Source organism: Oncorhynchus clarkii, chromosome 21 (assembly GCF_045791955.1).
Source record: "Oncorhynchus clarkii lewisi isolate Uvic-CL-2024 chromosome 21, UVic_Ocla_1.0, whole genome shotgun sequence".
Taxonomy (NCBI): Eukaryota; Metazoa; Chordata; class Actinopteri; order Salmoniformes; family Salmonidae; genus Oncorhynchus; species Oncorhynchus clarkii.
The window spans coordinates 43,380,123-43,405,597 of NC_092167.1; the positions used below are offsets into that span (position 1 = coordinate 43,380,123).

General features: G+C 45.4%; 1 protein-coding gene across 20 annotated transcripts in view; it reads right to left on the minus strand.

Moving 5' to 3' along the window:
* Positions 1-25,475, minus strand: part of LOC139379081 (calcium/calmodulin-dependent protein kinase type II delta chain) — a 94,435-nt gene that overhangs the window by 23,052 nt on the left and 45,908 nt on the right. For 10 of the 20 annotated variants that reach the window (XR_011628365.1, XM_071121855.1, XM_071121864.1 and 7 more), the window contains 5 exons: positions 24,174-24,233; positions 18,294-18,348; positions 11,192-11,257; positions 7,982-8,054; positions 1,411-1,513 (listed from right to left, as the gene is read on the minus strand). Coding sequence is in view for 18 of the 20 variants with exons in the window: in XM_071121855.1 (XP_070977956.1) it covers positions 1,411-1,513; positions 7,982-8,054; positions 11,192-11,257; positions 18,294-18,348; positions 24,174-24,233 (357 nt within the window). In the remaining 2 variants the exon portion in view is untranslated. Of the gene's footprint in view, positions 1-1,410; positions 1,514-7,981; positions 8,055-8,933; positions 9,007-11,191; positions 11,258-18,293; positions 18,349-24,173; positions 24,234-25,475 lie in introns of all 20 variants that reach the window. The other 10 variants (XR_011628366.1, XM_071121865.1, XM_071121861.1 and 7 more) reach the window with 1 other exon arrangement.

A 25,475-nucleotide genomic window follows, 5' to 3' on the forward strand; every position in this document is an offset into this window, starting at 1 on the left:
TCTACAGTCAATGGGGGGGAGGCTTTTCTCAGTTTTTAGAAAATAATAATGCCACAGTAGCAAATTAGAGGTCAAACAAATCCAAAATGCAACATTTATGGGCCACGGTTAACAAGCTCCCAAAAACTTCCCCACTGGAACGGCCCTCTTGGGTGCGTAATGTGGATCCGCGCCAAACAATCGCAACCTACTTCTCTAAAGAACTCCAAGTACCAGCATGCCCTGGGGCACAACCAGTGAAGTGATTAGATGATTCTCAGGTGACAGCCAGCCTAGGGGATTAGTATAATTATTCCTCCATTCTGTGGGGATGAGCAGGAAAATAGTCCCATTAATCCACCTATCAAAACCTGCACTATAAACCCAGAGCACTGACACTCCTCATTGTTTCACACAAGAGACTTCATATCAGCACTGGTGGTGCATGCCTAGAAGGCCAGCATCCTGGAGTCGCCTCTTCACTGTTGACGTTGAGACTGGACAGAGGAACTCTGCCTAGAAGGCCAGCATCCCGGAGTCACCTCTTCACTGTTGACGTTAAGACTGGTGTTTTGCGGGTAGTATTTAATGAAGCTGCCAGTTGAGGACTTGTGAGGAGTCTGTTTCTCAAACTAGACACTCTAATGTACTTGTCCTCCTGCTCAGTTGTGCACCGGGGCCTCCCACTCCTCTTTCTATTCTGGTTAGAGACAGTTTGCGCTGTTCTCTGAAGGGAATAGTACACAGCGTTGTACGAGATCTTCAGTTTCTTGGCAATTTCTCACATGGAAAAGCCTTCATTTCTCAGAACAAGAATAGACTGACGAGTTTCAGAAGAAAGGTCTTTGTTTCTGGCCATTTTGAGCCTGTAATCAAACCCACAAATGCTGATGCTCCAGATACTCAACTAGTCTAAAAAAGGCCAGTTGTATTGCTTTTTTAAATCAGCACAACAGTTTTCAGGTTTCATTGAAAAAGGGTTTTCTAGTGATCAATTAGCCTTTTAATATGATAAACTTGGATTAGCTAACACAACGTGGCATTGGAAGACAGGAGTGATGGTTGCCTCTGTACGCCTATGTAGATATTCCATTAAAACATATATATTTATTGAAATCTGCCGTTTCCAGCTACAATAGTCATTTACAACATTAACAATGTCTACACTGTATTTCTGATAAATGTCATGTTATTTTAATGGACAAAAAAAAAAAGTGCTTTTCTTTCAAAAACAAGGACATTTCTAAGTGACCCCAAACTTCTGAACGGTAGTGTATTAACACATACAACATATTAATGGAGTCAACGTTTTGATTATTGTCAACAAGGCCTTATTTCTATATTTGTTGTTATTGTTTAAAACAAATCCCCAATGGACCCTCTAAGTTGAGGATACTTGAACAGATGTTTTTGTGACTGACTGGTACTCACCGAACCATGCCTGCTGGTCTCCCTGCACCTCGATGGCCAGGCCAAAGTCTGCCAACTTCACCGCTGCGCCCTTCAGCTTACTGGCCAGGAGCAGGTTCTCAGGCTTGGAGTGGAGAGATGGGAACAGGGTTTCAACACTTCTCATGCAGCAAAACACATGAAAATGAAGTGTTGGAAACATACCCACTGTATTATACATGTTTATTCTGTCTAGTATGCTGGGTGAACCTAGACGGTGGGTCATCTCACCATTGAAAAATAATATGCCCCTCAAAATATGACCAAATTCCATTAACCAAAGTATATTTTAGGCACACTATTAACTCTTCAGTATAACCCCACTGGGTCCCCTCCTGTGACCCCGTGGGGCCATGAGTGGTCATTGTCACCAAGATCACTCTCTAGAAATGCAGCTATGACTCAACGCTCTCACTCAACACACACTGGGGAAAATATTCCACCACCCAGACCAGTGTTAAGTAACAGGGTCGACACTGCAATACGGACACAGATCTTTAGAGAGACAGAAGCGTGTGCAATAGGCCAAATGCCGCTGGTCCTGGCGTCTAATTGGTTCGTCTGTCTCTATAGCTCGAGGGACCGGGCTACAAGGTCAGAGGAGGTCGACAGGGATTTGCGTATCGCCAGTGTCGGAACAGGAAGGGGAGGGGCTTAGAGAAAAGGTTACCGTGGGTTCTGGGTTGATGAATAATGCACTTGCTGACATTTTGAAAGCGGCTTCGAGGAGAAGTAATAAGTAGAAATTTATCAGGAAGGATATACTTGTCATATAATAACAAACAGGAGATGTGTTGCATGTCGAGCGAGAGCTGTTACAGCGACCTTTTGGAGTGAAGTTGCTTTGCTTGTGTGGCAAAAACATTAGTTACACTACCCCAAGAACGGTATTCATATCAGTAGACTAAATCCACTTTTATGGCCTAGATATCCCATATGGTGTAGAAATACAAATGGAATCAATTTCTCAATATCATATAGCAGAGGTAGGCAACCCTGTTCCTGGAATGCTGCAGGATTTTGTTCCAACTGGGCACCACACCAGACCAACTGAGCTAACTGATCAGTTCAGTGATTGACTAAATTCAACACACCTGGTCTTCCAGGTCGGTTAATTCAAAAACATGAAGTGGCCACTGGCACTCCAGGATCAGGGGTGTCTACCCCTGTCGTATAGCATCGAGTCAAACAGGGTAAATGTATGGTCATTCACTGGTGCAGTTAGTAGAGCATTCGTGAGTAGTGATTTGTGCAGATCTGATGGCAGGGCTCATGCTATGGTGGGAGGGGCGGTAAGAGCAGTCAACAGTGCCATGCAGTCATTGCAAACATTCCAATCATCCCACCCTCCCATTCCCCCAAAAAATCACGTAACCTGTATGATGAGACTGGAAGGGGACAATGAAAAAATATATATAATTCCCAGTGTCATAACATCATCTTCCCTATCGAGACTTCACTATAACACATCATCCTTCCCTATAAACACATCATCCCTAATGGGCTTTAAATAATGGGCTTCATAACCAAAAAGTAGTATGGAAAAGTCAATATGCCCTAACAAGCCCTAAGTAGGCTAATCAACACTTTATAATCTAACCTAAAAGCACATATGAGAACTATAGTACCTAACCAGTAGAGCTTTCAAGACTGGGTAATGAACTGTGGTGAGACTGTGGGGTTCTTTCCTTAAGTGCCTCGCTGTGTCTGTGTGTGGATCTCATCTATTTCTCTGTGATCAGGATATATACACCCGGTCCTCAGGGTTCCTGTGCAATGGGTCTAATTTGATTCAGTCTCTCAGCCATAGAAATGTAATTCCTCCAAGTTCATCTAGCCTGGTTGGCCTTAACATATCTACTGCTACCAGGACAAATACACTTGGCTTTCTGTCAGTCACACACACAACTACATCCATGCTGGCATACACACAACGCTGGCAAATGCGACAAGACTCACACACGTCTGCCCTTGTGCATATCTCTCAACTTCTATTCCTCAATCTCCTAGCTATCAGTCCCTCTGTATCTCCTCGCTATCAGTCCCTCTGTATCTCCTCGCTATCAGTCCCTCTGTATCTCCTCGCTATCAGTCCCTCTGTATCTCCTCGCTATCAGTCTCTCCTCGCTATCAGTCTCTCTGTATCTCCTCGCTATCAGTCTCTTTCTCTTGTCTTCAGGGATTTAAACCAGTGGCTTGGTATCTAAACCTAGAGGGAAGGCAGAGGACAGGGACAGCCCGGGTCTCTCATGTAGTCATCCAGACCAGCATCATCCAGAGTGGCTTGGCTTCCCGTGTGGACAGACAGAGTTAGAGAGCAACAGCCTCAGAGATTAGAGCAGGGCAGAGGGGGAGGAGGAGAGAGGACTACCAGCTGGGAGGAAGAGGACAGAGAGGGAGGAGGAGAGAGGACTACCAGCTGGGAGGAAGAGGAGGACGAGGAGAGAGGACTACCAGCTGGGAGGAAGAGGAGGACAGAGGGGGAGGAGGAGAGAGGACTACCAGCTGGGAGGAAGAGGAGGACAGAGGGGGAGGAGGAGAGAGGACTACCAGCTGGGAGAAAGAGGACAGGGGAGGAGGAGAGAGGACTACCAGCTGGGAGAAAGAGGACAGGGGAGGAGAGAGGACTACCAGCTGGGAGAAAGAGGAAAGGGGGAGGAGGAGAATGGACGACCAGCTCGGAGGAAGAGGAGGCGAGAGGACGACAACAAGAGAGGGCTGAATGAGGGAGGACAGAGGCGGAGGACGACAACAAGAGAGGGGATAATGAGGGAGGACAGAGGGGGAGGAGGAAAGAGGATGACAACAAGAGAGGGGGTAATGGGGGAGGACAGAGGGGGAGGAGGAGAGAGGACGACAACAAGGGGGGGGGTAATGAGGGAGGACAGAGGGGGAGGAGAGAGGACGACAACAAGAGGGGGGAATGAGGGAGTACAGAGGGGGAGGAGGAGAGAGGAAGACAACAAGAGGGGGGAATGAGGGAGGACAGAGGGGGAGGAGGAGAGAGGATGACAACAAGAGGGGGGAATGAGGGAGGACAGAGGGGGAGGAGGAGAGAGGACGATAACAATAGGGGGGAATGAGGGAGGACAGAGGGGAAGGAGGAGAGAGGACGGCAACAAGACGGGGGAATGAGGGAGGACAGAGGGGGAGGAGGAGAGAGGACGGCAACAAGACGGGGGAATGAGGGAGGACTAGAGGGAAGAGTTCAGTTAAGGGTGAAAAGAAAAAAGGTCAGTGGAGAGAAAGATAGAGGGATGAGGCATGAAAAAGGGCAGTGGAGAGAAAGATAGAGGGATGAGGCATGAAAAAGGGCAGTGGAGAGAAAGATAGAGGGATGAGGCATGAAAAAGGGCAGTGGAGAGAAAGATAGAGGGATGAGGCATGAAAAAGGGCAGTGGAGAGAAAGATAGAGGGATGAGGCATGAAAAAGGGCAGTGGAGAGAAAGATAGAGGGATGAGGCATGAAAAAGGAGATGACAGATGAGCAGGAAAGGAGGAGGCAGAGCTGAACAGAGTGCTGTCAGCATCCAGTACAACAGAAGTCATTGAGTCTTGAAGGAACAGTTTGAGAGGGATGTCTGGTCTGATGTACAGAGCCTTCAGAAAGTATTCACACCCCTTTACTTGCTCCCCATTTTGTTGTGTTACAGCCTGAATTCAAAATGGATTCCATTGATAAAATATTTCTCAACCATCAACACACAATAACCCGTAATGACAAAGTGAAAACATGTTTACAAAATTTAGCAAATGTATTGATAATAAAATACAGAAATATCTCATTTACACACAGTACCAGTCAAAGGTGTGGACATGCCTACTCATTCCAGAGGTTTTTATTTGTACTATTTTCTACATTGTAGAATAATAGTGAAGACATCAAAACTATGACATAACACATATGGAATTGTTAGGAGAATTATGTTACAAATGTTCATAACCCAATTCAATTATACGACTCAGTCTGCAACCTAGAATTTGTAAGATACTGGTCGAATGAAACAGATGGAGGCCCAGCTAAAATAGTCAAAAAGCGCTGGTCTGTTGTACAAAACCATTCATTTTATACTGGCTTCTCACGCACACACATTCACACAAACATTAGCACACAATGTCCTGCTACCCAGCCGACAAAGATTAGGGGAATCCGTGAGACTTACTCCCCATCCTCCATCAAGATAGGGAGACCCTGGGAAGTACTCTCAGTGGCCCCAGCCAAGGTCAGCAGTGAATCCTGCTCAGACCGTCTGTTTTTAAGATACTATAATAGACAAACTACACACATGGAATATATAAATTCTACTGACTAAAACCACACACACATCGTTAGAATCTCATGATTCTAATCAATTTCATACAATCATATGGTTTCAGGGTGGAATATTCTAATCATTCATATGAACATATAAATCCCATTATCAGGGATCATGTGAAGAAAAAAAAGTGTTCAACAAATTGATTGATTCTTCAAAATAGCCACCATTTGCCTTGATGACAGCTTAGAATCAAGACATGCTTGAAAATAGAGTGGTACTCGTGTTGGATTTGCCCCAAACGTATCATACATTATTGCTTTGCCACATTATTTACAGTATTATTTTAGTGCGTTGTTGCAAAAATGACACGTGTTTTGAAACATTTTTATCCTGTACAGGTTTCTTTTTTTCCCATTCTGTCAATTGGGTTCGTGTTGGGGAGTAACTACAATGTTGATCCATACTCAGAGTTTAATGGCTGTGATAGTTTTCTCCTAACTGTTTTGAAGTCACCATTGGTCTCCTGGTGAAATCCCGGAGTGGTTTCCTTCCTCTCCGGCAACTCAGTTTAAGGCACCTACATCCTAAGTGTAATTAATAACTTCACCATACTCAAAGGGATATTCAATGTCTGGAAAACCTCCCTGGTGTTTGTGGTTGAATATGTCTCTGAAATTCACTTCTCAACTGAGGGACCTTATAGATAATTGTATATGTGGGTTACAGAGATGAGGTAGTCATTCAAAAGTCATGTTAAACATTATTGCACACAGAGTGAAACTTATTGTGTGACTTGTTAAGAACATTTTTACTCCTGAACTTTAGGTTTTCCATAACAAAGGGATTGAATACATATTGACTCAAGACATTACAGCTTTTCATTTTATATGAATGCGTAACATTTCCTCAAAACATAATTCCACTTTGACATTATGGGGTATTGTGTGAAGGCCAGCGACACAACATCTCCATTTAATCCATTTGCAGGCTGAAACAACAACATGTGGCAAAAGTCAAAGGGGTGTGAATACTTTCTGAAGGCTCTGTCAGTCTGTTTATGGTCTGGTGGAGACCGTTACGAGGTTGGCAGTCTAGACTGTGTCTGTCCATTAAATGTAGGTTAGTTAGATACAAATTGTTCTGTTCAGTATGGATACAGTGTGTCCGGTTGTCAAAATGACGTGTGTGCGTGTCAATATGGGTCACACACACACACACACACACACACACACACACACACACACACACACACACACACACACACACACACACACACACACACACACACACACACACACACACACACACACACACACACACACACACACACACACACACACACACACACACACACACACACACACACACACACACACACACACACACACACACACACACGTCCGAAGCCTTTCATCCGCCTGTTCATATCTGTTTTGCCTTTGTCTATTCTACCGCTCCCCATGGTAACAGCCTGGCAGCAGCCAATCAGAGAGCTGCCTGAGGGGGCCGAATGCAAACGCGGGATGATTATTTCAGGAGCTCCCGACTGCACCTGGCTCATTTCATTTGCAAATTAGAGTTGTGGGCGGGGGTGGGGGGGATGGCAGAAAGGGTTTAACAATGGCAAGTCAAAATTCTACTTGGACAATTTAACTTTTGCTCATCTTACTTCTCCTGTCACTTTTTAAACGAGGCCTGTTTTTATTTATTTAACTAGGCAAGTCAGCTAAGAACAAATTCTTATTTACAATGTCAGCCTAGGAACAGTGGGTTAACTGCCTTGTTCAGGGGCAGAAAACAGATTTTTACCTTGTCAGCTCGGGGATTCATTCTAGCAACCTTTTGGTTACTGGCCCAATGCTCTAGGCTACCTGCCTCCCCTACACTCTAACCACTAGGCTACCTGCCTCCCCTACACTCTAACCACTAGGCTACCTGCCTCCCCTACACTCTAACCACTAGGCTACCTGCCTCCCCTACACTCTAACCACTAGGCTACCTGCCTCCCCATCAGGATCAGTAGAATAACTGGCTCTGTAACTGGCTCTGTGTCTCTCTCGTCTCAACTGACCCAGGCGACGTGTCGGAGACAGTCTATCAAAGTTCTTCATTTTTATTCAACCTTTATTTACTTAAGGGGTGTATTTATTTAAAGGCAAACGGATGAATCTGAAAGTCCGTCTGGATGAATGAGGTCACCCTGCAACTAGAGTTCAAAGAGGAGGAGAGGAATGAGAGGAAGAAGGAGGGAGAGGAGGAAAGGCTGTGTTTGGCTTCCCAGTGTCTCTACTCACCTTGAGGTCGCGGTGGACCACGCCCGTCTGGTGGCAGTGGAGCACAGCCTCGAGGATCTGCTGAATGCAATGACTGCATGCAAACACCAGGGGGCGTAGGTTATTGACGAGCTCACACTCACTGTCTGTGACATGCGCTCTGCTTGAGACTGGGGAGGGCAGCAGTGGTGGTGGGGATGATGTTTGAGTGGTCTTTACTATCCCCCCCAATTACCACCCCTTGACCACTAGCACCCCAGTCTAGAGAATTTATTTACCCAATTGGATGGGATTGCCTTGAATATAAGAGAAAGGCAAGGTGGTAGAGATTCTAATAAGTGAATGAGGCTATAAGATTGGCCAGACAATTTATGCAAAAGTGTGTTCTGATTGCATCATTAAGAACCAGGACATCTGGCTATGACATCATCACCCACCCGCTATCCCCCCGGGTCATAAAACAGAAGTGGTGTTAACTCCCCGCCAGCTGTGAGCTCGACCCTGGGGAGGGAGTAGGGGGAGGTGAATGTATTGATACTATTTCACCTCAACCCCCCCCACCAAAACAAAAAGGGGCTTATCAAATCCCCCAGGTCCTAGACTCACAGCAGACGTTCTCCCAGGACCCAGGCTCACAGCAGGCGTTCAAGGCAGAGAGCCGAGGACCGGGAAAGAGATTCTACATGCATATCGTTTGTTTACAGAGGAGGGCAAGGTGAGCTGGTGTCACCTCATCTCCCTGCCGCCCCAGCCCCCTGGTGGGTCACCTGACCTCAGCCACAAGTAGTGATTGGTGGAGGGGTGGGGGTCAGGGTGGCTGGTGGTTGGGAATGGAAGAGAGGAGGAAAGCTGCTTGTGTGGGTAGTAGGTAAGGGGGGTGGGTGGTTGTTCATTTGTGGTGGAATTCGGGTGGGAGGGCAGGCGGGCGAGGGGCGGGCATGGTGCCAGCATAGTCTCTGTGTTGTGTACTAACCTTCATGTCCCTGTGAACTATACCACTTTGGTGACAATGATTTACACTTTCTAGAATCTGCTGTATGCATTGGCTGTGGAGGAGAGAGACAAGGCCAGAAGAAGCAAGGGAGGACGAGAGAACACAAGGGAGGACGAGAGAACACGGGGGAGGACGAGAGAACACGAGGGAGGACGGGACAACACGAGGGAGGACGAGAGAACACGAGGGAGGACGAGAGAACACAAGGGAGGACGAGAGAACACAAGGGAGGACGGGAGAACACAAGGGAGGACGGGAGAACACAAGGGAGGACGAGAGAACACAAGGGAGGACGAGAGAACACAAGGGAGGACGAGAGAACACATCAGAGAACAGAAGAAAAATGGACAGCAAAACTAAAATAATATAAAAATTAAAAATTCGAGAGAAGTAGTAAAGTTCACATTTTGTACTACCTCAAACTTTGGAAAGTGGTAAATCCATAATTATAAATCATTATAAATCATTAACTTCCAATATCAGAAATGGCAAAAGATTTTGGCAATGAGGCCCTTTATCTACTTCCCCAGAGTCAGATGGATAAAAATGTTACGACTGCGTGCAGTTTGAAGGAAGCTGCTAACTAGCGCTAGTGCAATTGCTAACTGACGTTAGCGCAACAACGAAGTCGATGGGTATCTGCTAGCATGCTAGACTTCCAGTAACTGCTCTAACCCTAGTTAGCATTTGCTCCTTCATGCAAATGGTATCCATGACTTCATCTGACTCTGGAGAAGTAGATTCAATGCCAAAATCCCCAAATATCCTTTTAAATTGAAAAGTATTTTTTGGTATGAGTAGAAACAGTCAGACTAGAATGAGAGGATTTCAAACTCTCAGGTCATTGTTTGTTAATGAAGAATGCTATACAAGCAGACATAGAAGGTACTGTATAGATGTACAGCCTGGTGATGGGAGAGCAACAGAAAAACAGAAGATTATCTGTATAAGATACATTACAGACAGCACACACAGATATAACACAGACACCATAACCACTACAGCAACAACGAGAGGGAGGGTGTACACAGTAACACACCTATAGATTATTCATAGTTACAAACTACTATAATTGCTCATTGTAGTGTGTGTGAAATGTGTTATGTATAAACAGTACATTTATCATTGTCCTCATTAAATTGTGGCATTTTGAAACTCTAATGATGAAAAATCCTCAACCCAAATACATTCTCTATAATGTGTGGTTTCAGGTCCACTGACGTGTGTTTGACTAGACCAGGAACATAGCTGCTGTGAAGAAGGTGTGTCAGTACTATGCTACTGCTACTCACTGTTTATTATCTATACATAGTCACTTTACCCCTACCTACATGTACACTGCTGCTACTGTCAGTTTATTATCTATACATAGTCACTTTACCCCTACCTACATGTACTGTCTGTTTATTATCTATACATAGTCACTTTACCCCTACCTACATGTACAAATTACCTCAACTAGCCCCCACACATTGACTCTAATGGGTACCGGTACCCCGTATACAGCCTTGTTATTGTTATTTTATTGTGTGCATTTTTTTACTGCAGTTTATTTGGTAAATATTTCTTAACTCTTCTTGAACTGCACTGTTGGTTAAGGGCTTGTAATTAATATTTCACTGTAAGGTCTACACTGTTGGTTAAGGGCTTGTAATTAATATTTCACTGTAAGGTCTACACTGTTGGTTAAGGGCTTGTAATTAATATTTCACTGTAAGGTCTACACTGTTGGTTAAGGGCTTGTAAGTAACATTTCACTGTAAGGTCTACACTGTTGGTTAAGGGCTTGTAATTAATATTTCACTGTAAGGTCTACACTGTTGGTTAAGGGCTTGTAGGTAATATTTCACTGTAAGGTCTGCACTGTTGGTTAAGGGCTTGTAATTAATATTTCACTGTAAGGTCTACACTGTTGGTTATGGGCTTGTAAATAATATTTCACAGTAAGGTCTACACTGTTGGTTAAGGGCTTGTAATTAATATTTCACAGTAAGGTCTACACTGTTGGTTAAGGGCTTGTAATTAATATTTCACTGTAAGGTCTACACTGTTGGTTAAGGGCTTGTAATTAATATTTCACTGTAAGGTCTACACTGTTGGTTAAGGGCTTGCTTGTAAGTAATATTTCACAGTAAGGTCTACACCCTTGCTGTATTAAGGGCGTAATTAATATTTCACTGTAAGGTCTACATGTGACTAATAAAGTTGGATTTGATTTGAGTCTGTGTGAGTCTGACCTGGCATCTGCTTCGCTGTAGTACTCTCTGGCTACGATATCCTCAAACAGCTCCCCACCAGTCACCCTGAAACAGACGGGAAAATTAGACAAGTTCATTCCAAGCGAAAAGTTCGGAAAACCGCGGGAGACCCGGAGAACAGTGTTGCAATTAGCTATGCAAATCTGCCATTCAGGCATCTTCAAGGAAGAGAGAGAAAGGATATGAGACACAAAAAAATCATGAATTAAACAAAAGACAACAATTATGCTTGTGCTTTCTGATCATTAGAATAACACACTCCAATGGTGTTAGAATCTCAACATTTATGGTTCACACTAGATTGGAATGCTGTGAATTACAATGAGCTAAATGTCCCAAATTCCAAGTGTTATTTCAAGGAACTGGGCAACTCAGGAGATGGGAAGGTTTCATGTAACCACTCTTGGCACAACACCAGACTAATACTTGTTCAGTGCGCTCACACTTAGTATTAGCCTAAGACATAATTTCATGGTAAAGGTTATAGGGAACTGAAGGTCACAACAGTTCATCTCGAAGACTTCAGGTTTGACCATGCAAATATCACTCCAAGACAATTTGTTTTTCCGATTTTAGCGTTTCTATTTTTAATTCCCATTCATTTGATCAAGTAGTCCCTCCTGTTTGTGTGTGACTTTAGTTTCTCCTTTCGCCCATGCCTAATTTTCTGTTCCTAAATGTAAACCACTGTTGCACAATACATGCTATTTCTTCTCTTTATGTAAGCTCTATTGTTACGTATCAAAGATTTGTCCAAGTCATTGTCCCCAAAACTCTATCCAAACAACCTTTCTCTGGCCTACTGTCACATGCGACAAACCACAGGCATTCTCGCAATGCTTTCAATTTGTTCCATATAACGCATTAGTAAGAAGTGGTCGTTCATTGAATGGAGGAACACATTAAAATATAAAATGGCAGGCAGGTGGCTATAATAAAAGTTTTTTTTTTAAAGTACCTCTTCTATTCACGGTCAATGTGATTTAGCCTCACTGCAGTTTTATTGTTTGTTGTCATTCTTTACTTGGGTAAAAATAGAGAAAAGCTTTCATCCCTGATCTGATACTTAAAAAATCAAAATAAATTTAACAGCCCATTAGTCAAATGAAATGCAGCATTTAAAATATATTGGAACGGATTTCCCCTTCCAGCTATCACATAAAACACTGTCAAACTGCTACCAACACACAAGAGACTGGTAGAGAGAGAGGAAGTCATGGTAATGGTCTTCTTCTGAAGTTATATTGATCTGCGTGTCAAAAATGTTTGAAATATGGAGCCAATATGCGATGGTAACAGAGTATATATATATATAAATAAGAGAGAGAGAGAGAGAGAGAGAGAGAGAGAGAGAGAGAGAGAGAGAGAGAGAGAGAGAGAGAGAGAGAGAGAGAGAGAGAGAGAGAGAGAGAGAGAGAGAGAGAGAGAGAGAGAGAGAGAGAGAGAGAGAGAGAGAGAGAGAGAGAGAGAGAGAGAGAGAGAGAGAGAGAGAGAGAGAGAGAGAGAGAGAGAGAGAGAGCGAGAGAGAGAGAGCGAGAGAGAGAGCGAGAGAGAGAGCGAGAGAGAGAGCGAGAGAGAGAGCGAGAGAGAGATGTAGTGAAGGAACACTGTAATCAAATCCCTCAGGTCAGGGTTCAAACTGATTTATAAGAGGCTAGGCAAACAAAAGTCTAAATCATACTGTAATATGTCCCCTTTAGACCAGAGGACTCAGATGTCCTCACCAAACTCTGGGGCTGTTGTAGGCTTTAACTTCGGTCTGAATACTTATGTAAATAAGGTATTTTTTATTTTGAATACATTTGCAAACATTTCTAAAAGACGGTTTTGTTTTGTCATGATTTTTTTTTTTAAATAAATTTTAGAATAAGGCTGTAATTTAACAACATTTTGAAAAAGCCAGGCCCACCCACCGGGGAGCCAGGCCCAGCCAATCAGAATGAGTTTTTCCCCAAAAAAAGGGCTTTAACATTAGATTCTCTGGCAACAGCTCTGGTGGACATTCCTGCAGTCAGCATGTCCATTGAACACTCTCAAAACATCTGTGAAATTGTGTTGTGACAAAACTGCACATTGTGGCCTTTTATTGTCCCCAGCACAAGGTGCACGTGTGTAATGATTATGCTGTTTAATGAGCTTCTTAATATACCACATCTGTCAGGTAGATGGATTATCTTGGCAAAGGAGAAATGCTCACTAACAGGGATGTAAACAAACTTGTGCACAAAATTTGAGCATATGTAACATTTCTGAGATCTTTTATTTCAGCTCATGAAACCAGCACTTTACATGTTGCGTTTATATTTTTTGTTCAGTGTATATGGCTTTTTTTCAAGCTTGACCAGCTCTGAACCAATGGGAAGTGTGATGTACCCTTTTCCATTGGTTATGTAAATTCCCCAGAAGGGAGCAGTGAAGTGACAAGACAACAGAGAAAAGAAGGAGCGAGTTGATGGAGAGAAGACGGTGAACAGATGCTAAGAGAGGTCATCTACGGATCTGTGTTAGTTATTCCCAAGCCTGGAGAGATTCTAGAGACACACACACACACACACAGACAAAATATAATTAGTATTCAGGTTTATCTAACAATGACTACATTTACAGTGTGCATACAACCAAGGAACATGGTGTAGCAAAGAGCTGAGTACACAGTACTCATACAGTACACAGTACTCATACAGTACACAGTACTCATACAGTAAACATACAGTACTCATACAGTACACAGTACCCATACAGAACACAGTACTCATACAGTAAACATACAGTACTTATACAGTACACAGTACTCATACAGAACACAGTACTCATACAGTACACAGTACTCATACAGAACTCATACAGAACACAGTACTCATACAGTACACAGTACCCATACAGTACACAGTACCCATACAGAACACAGTACACAGTACTCATACAGTACACAGTACTCATACAGTACACAGTACCCATACAGAACACAGTACTCATACAGTACACAGTACTCATACAGAACACAGTATTTATACAGTACACAGTACTCATACAGTAAACATACAGTACACAGTACCCATACAGAACACAGTACTCATACAGTACACAGTACCCATACAGAACACAGTACTCATACAGTACACAGTACCCATACAGAACACAGTACTCATACAGAACACAGTACTCATACAGTAAACATACAGTACACAGTACTCATACAGTAAACATACAGTACACAGTACCCATACAGTACACAGTACCCATACAGTACACATACAGAACACAGTACCCATACAGAACACAGTACTCATACAGTACACAGTACCCATACAGAACACAGTACTCATACAGAACACAGTGCTCATACAGAACACAGTACTCATACAGAACACAGTATTCATACAGAACACAGTATTCATACAGTACACAGTACTCATACAGTACTCATACAGTACACAGTACCCATACAGTACACAGTACCCATACAGAACACAGTACTCATACAGTACACAGTACCCATACAGAACACAGTACTCATACAGAACACAGTACTCATACAGTACACAGTACTCATACAGTACACAGTACCCATACAGTACACAGTACCCATACAGTACACAGTACCCATACAGAACACAGTGCTCATACAGAACACAGTACTCATACAGAACACAGTGCTCATACAGAACACAGTACTCATACAGAACACAGTATTCATACAGAACACAGTATTCATACAGAACACAGTATTCATACAGTACACAGTACCCATACAGTACACAGTACCCATACAGTACACAGTACCCATACAGAACACAGTACTCATACAGTACACAGTACCCATACAGAACACAGTGCTCATACAGAACACAGTACTCATACAGAACACAGTACTCATACAGTACACAGTACCCATACAGTACACAGTACTCATACAGTACACAGTACTCATACAGTACACAGTACTCATACAGTACACAGTACTCATACAGTACACAGTACTCATACAGTACACAGTACCCATACAGAACACAGTACTCATACAGTACACAGTACCCATACAGAACACAGTGCTCATACAGAACACAGTGCTCATACAGAACACAGTGCTCATACAGAACACAGTATTCATACAGTACACAGTACTCATACAGTAAACATACAGTACACAGTACTCATACAGTACACAGTACCCATACAGTACCCATACAGAACACAGTACTCATACAGAACACAGTGCTCATACAGAACACAGTACTCATACAGAACACAGTGCTCATACAGTACACAGTGCTCATACAGTACACAGTACCCATACAGAACACAGTGCTCATACAGAACACAGTATTCATACAGTACACAGTACTCATACAGTAAACATACAGTACACAGTACTCATACAGTACACAGTACCCATACAGAACACAGTGCTCATACAGAACACAGTGCTCATACAGAACACAGTGCTCATACAGAACACAGTGCTCATACAGAACACAGTGCTCATACAGAACACAGTACTCATACAGAACACCGGTACATACAAACATCAGTGATTCCTGTGTAGTGTTATAATATCCATTCGCGCGCGCACACACACACACCCACCCATTGAATAAGATAATTCTGTAATAAAGCAGTAATGGAGAGTGTGTTGGGGAGGAGAGCAGGGGGAGTGAGGACATGAAACAGATGGAGGAGGCGGACGACACCGGGGGAACATGCCCGCTGCTAATCTCCCATGATGCCCCACTGACAGGAGGACAACGCCGTCCTGCGATTTGCTCTAGTGGAAATGTTCGCCAGCTTTGTTTACCTTACCTAAGCTCATGCCCTGTGTGTGTGTGTGTGTGTGTGTGTGTGTGTGTGTGTGTGTGTGTGTGTGTGTGTGTGTGTGTGTGTGTGTGTGTGTGCGTGCGCGTGTGTGTATTTGAAGAGTGATCAGATTCCTTCTCTTATTCTCTTCTAAATTTGGGTTAGATTGATTAAACCCAAATAACCTATTCACTTTTGAAGTAAGAATAGTTTCTAAATCCAATAACACTGCAGGCCTACTGAACTAGGTGTTTAAGGATACTGTACATATCTTAGAAAGCCACGAAGGGATTGTATTGTTTCTGGTCACTGTAGGACATTGTGGCTGAAGCTATGTCTTGCATACACCACTGGTCGGATGGTTGGGGTCGACGGTGTGTTACACCACTGGTCAGATGGTCGGGGTCGACGGTGGGTTACACCACTGGCCAGATGGTTGGGGTCGACGGTGGGTTATACACCACTGGTCAGATGGTTGGGGTCGACGGTGTGTTACACCACTGGTCAGATGGTTGGGGTCGACGGTGGGTTACACCACTGGTCGGATGGTTGGGGTCGACGGTGGGTTATACACCACTGGTCGGATGGTTGGGGTCGACGGTGGGTTATACACCACTGGCCAGATGGTTGGGGTCGACGGTGGGTTATACACCACTGGCCAGATGGTTGGGGTCGACGGTGGGTTATACACCACTGGTCGGATGGTTGGGGTCGACGGTGGGTTATACACCACTGGTCGGATGGTTGGGGTCGACGGTGGGTTATACACCACTGGTCGGATGGTTGGGGTCGACGGTAGGTTATACACCACTGGCCAGATGGTTGGGGTCGACGGTGGGTTACACCACTGGTCGGATGGTTGGGGTCGACGGTGGGTTATACACCACTGGTCGGATGGTTGGGGTCGACGGTGGGTTACACCACTGGCCAGATGGTTGGGGTCGACGGTGGGTTACACCACTGGTCGGATGGTTGGGGTCGACGGTGGGTTACACACCACTGGTCGGATGGTTGGGGTCGACGGTGGGTTACACCACTGGTCGGATGGTTGGGGTCGACGGTGGGTTACACCACTGGCCAGATGGTTGGGGTCGACGGTGGGTTACACCACTGGCCAGATGGTTGTGGTCGACGGTGGGTTATACACCACTGGTCGGATGGTTGGGGTCGACGGTGGGTTATACACCACTGGTCGGATGGTTGGGGTCGACGGTGGGTTACACCACTGGTCGGATGGTTGGGGTCGACGGTGGGTTACACCACTGGTCGGATGGTTGGGGTCGACGGTGGGTTACACCACTGGTCGGATGGTTGGGGTCGACGGTGGGTTACACCACTGGCCAGATGGTTGGGGTCGACGGTGGGTTATACACCACTGGTCGGATGGTTGGGGTCGACGGTGGGTTACACCACTGGCCAGATGGTTGGGGTCGACGGTGGGTTACACCACTGGTCGGATGGTTGGGGTCGACGGTGGGTTACACCACTGGTCGGATGGTTGGGGTCGACGGTGGGTTACACCACTGGTCAGATGGTTGGGGTCGACGGTGGGTTATACCACTGGTCAGATGGTTGGGGTCGACGGTGGATTATACCACTGGTCAGATGGTTGGGGTCGACGGTGGGTTATACCACTGGTCAGATGGTTGGGGTCGACGGTGGATTATACCACTGGTCGGATGGTTGGGGTCAACGGTGTGTTACACCACTGGTCAGATGGTCGGGGTCGACGGTGTGTTACACCACTGGTCGGATGGTTGGGGTCGACGGTGGGTTACACCACTGGTCGGATGGTTGGGGTTGACGGTGGGTTATACCACTGGTCGGATGGTTGGGGTCGACGGTGGGTTATACCACTGGTCGGATGGTTGGGGTCGACGGTGGGTTACACCACTGGTCGGATGGTTGGGGTCGACGGTGGGTTACACCACTGGTCAGATGGTTGGGGTCGACGGTGGGTTATACCACTGGCCAGATGGTTGGGGTCGACGGTGGGTTATACACCACTGGTCGGATGGTTGGGGTCGACGGTGGGTTATACCACTGGCCAGATGGTTGGGGTCGACGGTGGGTTATACACCACTGGTCGGATGGTTGGGGTCGATGGTGGGTTATACACCACTGGTCGGATGGTTGGGGTCGACGGTGGGTTATACACCACTGGTCGGATGGTTGGGGTCGATGGTGGGTTATACACCACTGGTCGGATGGTTGGGGTCGACGGTGGGTTATACACCACTGGTCGGATGGTTGGGGTCGATTATATTGAAAGAAACATTGTACTTACAAGTCAAAGACCAGGTAGTGGAATCCCTCCTCTGATATGCTGTCATGGAGCCTCACTGTGTGAGAGAGAGCAAGAGGAGGGGGGAGGGGATGAGAGCGAGAGGAGGGGGGAGGGGATGAGAGCAAGCGAGAGAAAGAGGAGTGGGGGGGGGGTGAGAGCGAGTGGGGATGATGAGAGCGAGTGAGAGGGGAGGGGAATGGGATGAGAGCAAATGAGCGAGAGGGGGATGAGAGGAAGAGAGAGAGAAAGCAAAAGTCTGATTAGAAATTATGCACTTCAGACGGAACCATTTAGTCATCCAGTCTGTGCTTGTGTGTGTGCGTGCGTGCGTGCGTGCGTGCGTGCGTGTGGTCTGTGTGCCAGGCAAAGAAAATTTTTAAAAAGTCAGTGAGGAAGAGAACCTCATCCATTACACAAATGACCCTGATTTAAACGTCCTCGCTCCTGCCTGACTCAATTGAATCCATAATAAACCTCGGAGGCCGTACAAACTCCCCATTCATCTCACGGAGACAGACTCAGAACACAATACAGCAGAGGTTCACATCAATGGTACTACACATCCCAAACGTGTTCAATGGGCATTTCCTTTAATGTGTCAGGAGATGTCTTGTTGATGTATTGTGCCATATCAGCCCACTTCCCAACACATCAATCAATAATGAATGCTTAACCACATCAATATCACGTCCTATAGCGTACAAAACGCTTTCATATGACGGACACATCATACAGGACGTATAAATGCTTCCTGTTGAAATATGACCCTGTTGAGAGTTCAGTGAACTGTATTTGGAGCAGTCTGCCTTGATACATGTCGTCATATAACCCCGATGTCCTATAGTCTAAACATGAGGGGTTCACAACCAGGGTTCTTCTTAGATCCTCAAAGTTCTCTGAAGAACCTTAGAAAATTGCCCCCAAAAAAAGGTTCTTCCAAGAACCCCATAGGTGGGGTTCATCGAGGAACCTCCTTAGTTGGTGGGGGTTCTTGCAGGAACCGAACTGCCCAACTGAAACATTTTGATTTGAATTTAAAAGGACAGCAGGTACAGGCACTTAACTGAACATTGTAAAGAACTCAATATAAAAAAGGTAAGGTTTGTCCCTTGTATGATCTAAATTTATATTGTTTTATGATGATACCATCTGTCTTTTCATATTTGTGCAAATCTTTCTTAAAACAGAAAATGGACACAATTCAATGAATATCAATCAACAAATAGGTAAGAATATGTAGGCTATAAGAACATGTTGAAGGCTGGCTGTATTGAGTGCAGATGACTGAACTGTTCACTTTTGTGTCTGTAGGTATACAGACAAGGAGGCGTATTGTTATGTTATGGAGATCACATGTAGTATCCTCTTCCCTTTCCTCTTCAATGAATATCCCACAGGCCTCTACATTATGGACTTATAGCGGTTTCCTCACAGTTTCAATCTGAAGAACCCCTAAAGGATCCTCCAGGAACCGTTACTTATTTACAGCGTACAGCATCTTAAAGCCAAGGGCTACACGGGTCACCATGCAGGAAACAGCCAGTCAGGTGTTACCGCCTTTCAATTGGTCAGCAGGACAGGCCGAGTGGTCAACAGGCCCAGCCAAATCTCGGTTCTATTCTTAGGGTTTTGGGTCTCTGAACAGGTGTCGCACACACCCAGCTATTTTGGCCTGATCCTCTGCACAGATGAACACAACCCTTGGAGAGGGAAGACCATGAGGAGACCTTGCCAAAGTTGGTATGTTAGGTTTATATGGTACAACCAATTAGCCAGCCATCAGTGTAATTAACACACAAGAGGAAAACGACTTCCCTGGGTGATAATATTATACAGATGGATGAGGGAGAGAGAGATGGGGGTGAGAGAGACGGGGAGGGGGGGGGGGGGAGAGAAAGGAGTTGGAGAAAGGGTAAGGTAGAGGTCAGGGAAAAATAAAATGGAGAAAGAGGACAGGAATCCCCTTGGGTCCCAGTCGGAGATAACATCCCGCCTCCGAGGCATCTAATGAAGCAATCGCTACACGCACCAGCCAATCAGAGAATGAAACTGAGACGGATGACCTCAAAGGAGGAGGGATGGATGTTCAGACAGAGTAAAGATGGCATACTGTAGCAATATGGGAACTTCCTTCAATACACTCTTAGAAGAAAAAAAGGTGCTTTCTAGAACCTAAAAGGGTTCTTTCGGCTGTCCCCATATCAGAACCCTTTGAAAAACCCTTGTTGGTGCCACTTAGAACCCTTTTGGTTCCAAGTAAAACCGTGTTGGGTTCCACGTACAAGCCTTTTCACAGAGGGTTCTACATGGAACCCAAAATGGTTCTACCTGGAACCCAAAATGTTTACCCTATGGGGACAGCTGAAGAACCCTTTTGGAACTCTTTTTTCTAAGAGTGTAGAATCACTTGGGTTATTATCTCTATAGCTAGCCCTTGAAGGGTAGGTTTTGAGACATCACCCTATGAGGGTACGGTATGAAACCTGACAGATGATTTAGACACTCAATAGACAGGACAGTAATCCATCATGCTAGGCATTCATGTTATCATGTTTGATCTGACAATGAATCTTGATGGTTGTATAGTCGTCTCAAATAAAACTGAACTCAGCGTTACTCTGTATCCTGATCCCTCTTTTGACGAACCTAAAGAATACTTAAAGGGCAGCTTTTTTGTAACGTTGCAAAAATGTGAAACTTTTTGTTGTAAAATTTAGCAGAAAAGCTCATCCATGCTTTTGTCACTTCTAGGTTAGACTACTGCAATGCTCTACTCTCCGGTGACCCGGATAAAGCCCTAAATAAACTTCAGTTAGTGCTAAACACGGCTGCAAGAATCTTGACTAGAACCAAAAAATGTATCATATTACTCCAGTGCTAGCCGCTCTACAACGGCTTCCTGTTAAGGCAAGGGCTGATTTCAAGGTTTTACTGCTAACCTACAAAGCGTTACATGGGCTTGCTCCTACCTATCTTTCGGATTTGGTCCTGCCGTACATACCTACACGTACGCTACGGTCACAAGACGCAGGCCTTCTAATTGTCTCTAGAATTTCTAAGCATCTCAGCTGTTGGCAGGGCTTTCTCCTATAGAGCTCCATTTGTATGGCATGGTCTGCCTATCCATGCGAGAGACGCAGACTCGGTCTCAATCTTTAAGTCATTACTGAACACTCATCTCTTCAGTAGGTCCTATGATTGAGTGTAGTCTGGCCCAGGGGTGTGAAGGTGAACGGCAAGGCACTGGAGCAATTGCTGTCTGTGCCTGACAGGCTCCTTTTTCTCCACTGGGATTCTCTGCCTCTGACCCTATTACGGGGGCTGAGTCACTGGCTTACGAGTGACCTTCAATGCCGTCCCTAAGAAGGGTGTGTCATGCCTTTTTTTAGCTATACACAACTTGAGTGGGTTGAGTCACTGAAGTGATCTTCCTGATCTTCCTGTCCGGTCTTGCGTACCCTCGGGCTTGTGCACTGGAGGAGATTTATGGGCCAAAGTTTATTTGTTTTTTATTTTTATTTTTTATTTTTTTGATTTACCCCTTTTTCTTCCCAATTTCGTGGTATCCAATTGTTGTAGTAGCTACTATCTTGTCTCATCGCTACAACTCCCGTACAGGCTCGGGAAAGACGAAGGTTGAAAGTCTTGCGTCCTCCGATACACAACCCAACCTAGCCGCACTGCTTCTTAACACAGCGCGCATCCAACCCGGAAGCCAGCCGCACCAATGTGCCGGAGGAAACACTGTGTACCTGGCAACCTTGGTTAGCGCGCACTGCGGCCGGCCCGCCACAGGAGTCGCTGGTGCGCGATGAGACAAGGACATCCCAACCGACCAAGCCCTCCCTAACCCGGACGACGCTAGGCCAATTGTGCGTCGCCCCATGGACCTCCCGGTCGCGGCCGGTTACGACAGAGCCTGGGCGCGAACCCAGAGTCTCTGATGGCACAGCCCTTAACCACTGCGCCACCCGGGAGGCCCCGGGTAGTAAAGTTGGTGGTCTTTTGATATCCCTCTAGTGGTGTGGGGTGGCAATAATAATAGCTCCAGGACTGAGAACTGAGACACATGGCCACCCAAACCACTCTTCCTCCAATGGCCTCCCACGTTATACATTTTATCGCCAAGACTTCTCATCGATAGACAAACAAAATTCCCCCCCCATATCATCGTCTTGTTCTTCCGCCCCCCTCATCCTTCTCTTCCCGGGAAAGAACAAACAGTGTGAAAACAACCACACCAACACCCAGTGTGGTCGTCAAGTCTTACAGTTCCTTGGCCTCCGTGTGTCCCTTGGCAGCCCGCAAGGGCCTGGGAGAACGTGGGCGAGGTCTGGTTAACAGACTTTCAATGTTTATTTACCCAGGATCCACCTAAAAATGGCTTTGGGGCATATCAAGGTTGGTTACCTTCAAAATGGGGATAGCCTACATGGGAGTGTGTGGAGGTGGGGGTTTATCCCTGAGGCGTGAGATATCTTGGGGATGGACACATTGCTGTTTTACCAGGCAAAAGGCCGGTCCTTTCTAACTCTTTTTAGCCATGGATGATGGGACAGTTTCCCTGGCACAGTGGGCTGGCCAGGACTGAGACAGACGGTCAAGTGTGTGTGTGGGCGCGCGCCCGCATGTTTATTATGGAATAACAGTGCGATTGTCTTACTGCTACCAGTGAAGTGCAAGCTGGTATCATCGGACATGGCTACAGTGTCCTGAAACACCACCCCCGTCTCAGTCTCCAGTATCTATGCTGCAGTAGTCTATGTGCCAGGGGCTTGGGTCAGTCTGCCCTATCTGGTGTGTATTGCTCCAGTATTGCTATCTGGTGTGTATTGCTCCAGTATTGCTATCTGGTGTGTATTGCTCCAGTATTGCTATCTGGTGTGTATTGCTCCAGTATTCCTATCTGGTGTGTATTGCTCCAGTATTCCTATCTGGTGTGTATTGCTCCAGTATTCCTATCTGGTGTGTATTGCTCCAGTATTCCTATCTGGTGTGTATTGCTCCAGTATTCCTATCTGGTGTGTACTGCTCCAGTATTCCTATCGGGTGTGTATTCCTCCAGTATTCCTATCTAATAATAATAGCTCCAGGACTGACAACTGAGACACATGGCCACCCAAACCACTCTTCCTCCAATGGTCTCCCACGTTATACATTTTATCACCAAGTCTTCTCATCGATAGACAAACAAAATGCCCCCCCATATCATTGTCTTGTTCTTCCGCCCCCCTCATCCTTCTCTTCCCGGGAAAGAACAAACAGTGTGAAAACAACCACACCAACACCCAGTGTGGTCGTCAAGTCTTACAGTGCCTTGGCCTCCGTGTGTCCCTTGGCAGCCCGCAAGGGACTGGGAGAACGTGGGCGAGGTCTGGTTTTAACAGACTTTCAATGTTTATTTAACCAGGATCCACCTAAAAATGGCTTTGGGGCATATCAAGGTTGGTTACCTTCAAAATGGGGATAGCCTACATGGGAGTGTGTGGAGGTGGGGGTTTATCCCTGAGGCGTGAGATATCTTGGGGATGGACACATTGCTGTTTTACCAGGCAAAAGGCCGGTCCTTTCTAACTCTTTTTAGCCATGGATGATGGGATAGTTTCCCTGGCACAGTGGGCTGGCCAGGACTGAGACAGACGGTCAAGTGTGTGTGTGGGCGCACTCCGCATGTGTATTATGGAATAACAGTGATTGTCTTACTGCTACCAGTGAAGTGCCAGCTGGCACATTGAACAGAAAGAGGAGAGGGATTAAATGTGAAGGAGAGGGAAGAGATTAAAAAGGTCAGGGACAGGGGAGTGGAGGACAGGAGAAAGTGAGGAACTGAAGGTGGAACACTGATTCACAGATGTTAGACTAGTACAGTATTTGACTAACCGATATTGGGGTGCTTGAGCAGACGACAAATCCTGGCCTCTCTTTCCAGCTTCTGGTGATCTATAGGAGAGACAAAACAGAAGGCGTCAGTCTGAGGCACACACACACACACACACACACCTTAACCCCAAGGACTGTGGCATTCTCTCGCGTTGTAATTACAGAGTTAATGTTATCTTCTCTTGGGTTGTAAGACAAGAAGCCTGATCCTGTTCTACTCCGGTTTTCACGCTAACAGTGACCACGCTAACAGTGACCACGCTAAAAAAGGTATTCCATGTGGCTTCCGTGTTCCATTCCCAGACGCCAAAGTAGCGTAAATGATACACAACGCCAAAAGTACAAGCCGGTGCATCTGTAAATTCAGCAGGGTCAGATTACAGTCCAGTTTCCTAACACCAGAGGAATTGCTACAGTACATCCAATCACTTTCACCTTACAGCAGAATGAGATGAAGGGTCACCATGACTTCCCAATCCAACATGATTCATTAGGTACTAGATGAACGGTCACCATGACTTCCCAATCCAACATGATTCATTAGGAACTAGATGAACGGTCATCATAACTTCCCAATCCAACATGATTCATTAGGAACTAGATGAACGGTCATCATAACTTCCCAATCCAACATGATTCATTAGGAACTAGATAAATGGTCAGTGAATGGAACTGAATGTCCTGTTGGAACAGTAGTGTTATGTACTCTGGGCTTTACACACAAACACAACGGACGGATATCGTCGCTCTGTATTCACCTTTACCTCCGCTCCTTTGTTTACGTGTTTTGATCATTCACCAGGTGTCTTAAGAGTGGAGCTACTAGGCTGATGTCAGTGAACTTGGCAGTCCACTGTGAAATCTGGTTCCCCCCCACTTCAGGGAAGAGTAATGTTAGCATGCACATCTGGTAAGCTCATCTAGACAGAGTATTTTTCACACCGTTTATATTCATCATGCTGCCAACAAGATATCAGGCCACTGCAACACTTAGGACTGCTCAACGACCACTTTGCAATAATAACACTTCCATGGGTGAATTAAATGTGACGCGAGTTAATTGAGATGCCAATATCAAGTGCTATTCATTTCTACACGATACTGGTGCCTCAACTGGTACCCCAGGGAACATTCTCATTTCCTAAAAAGGGCAAGTATTTGAAAACCACTTAAACATTTAAATTCATCAAGGTTATTCACTACTGCAATTCCTCCAGGTGTTGCTTTCATCTTTCATGTGGCCAACCTCTGCGACCAGTAAATTATTTGACATGAATTATTTCAGCCGACAGAACCAGGAAA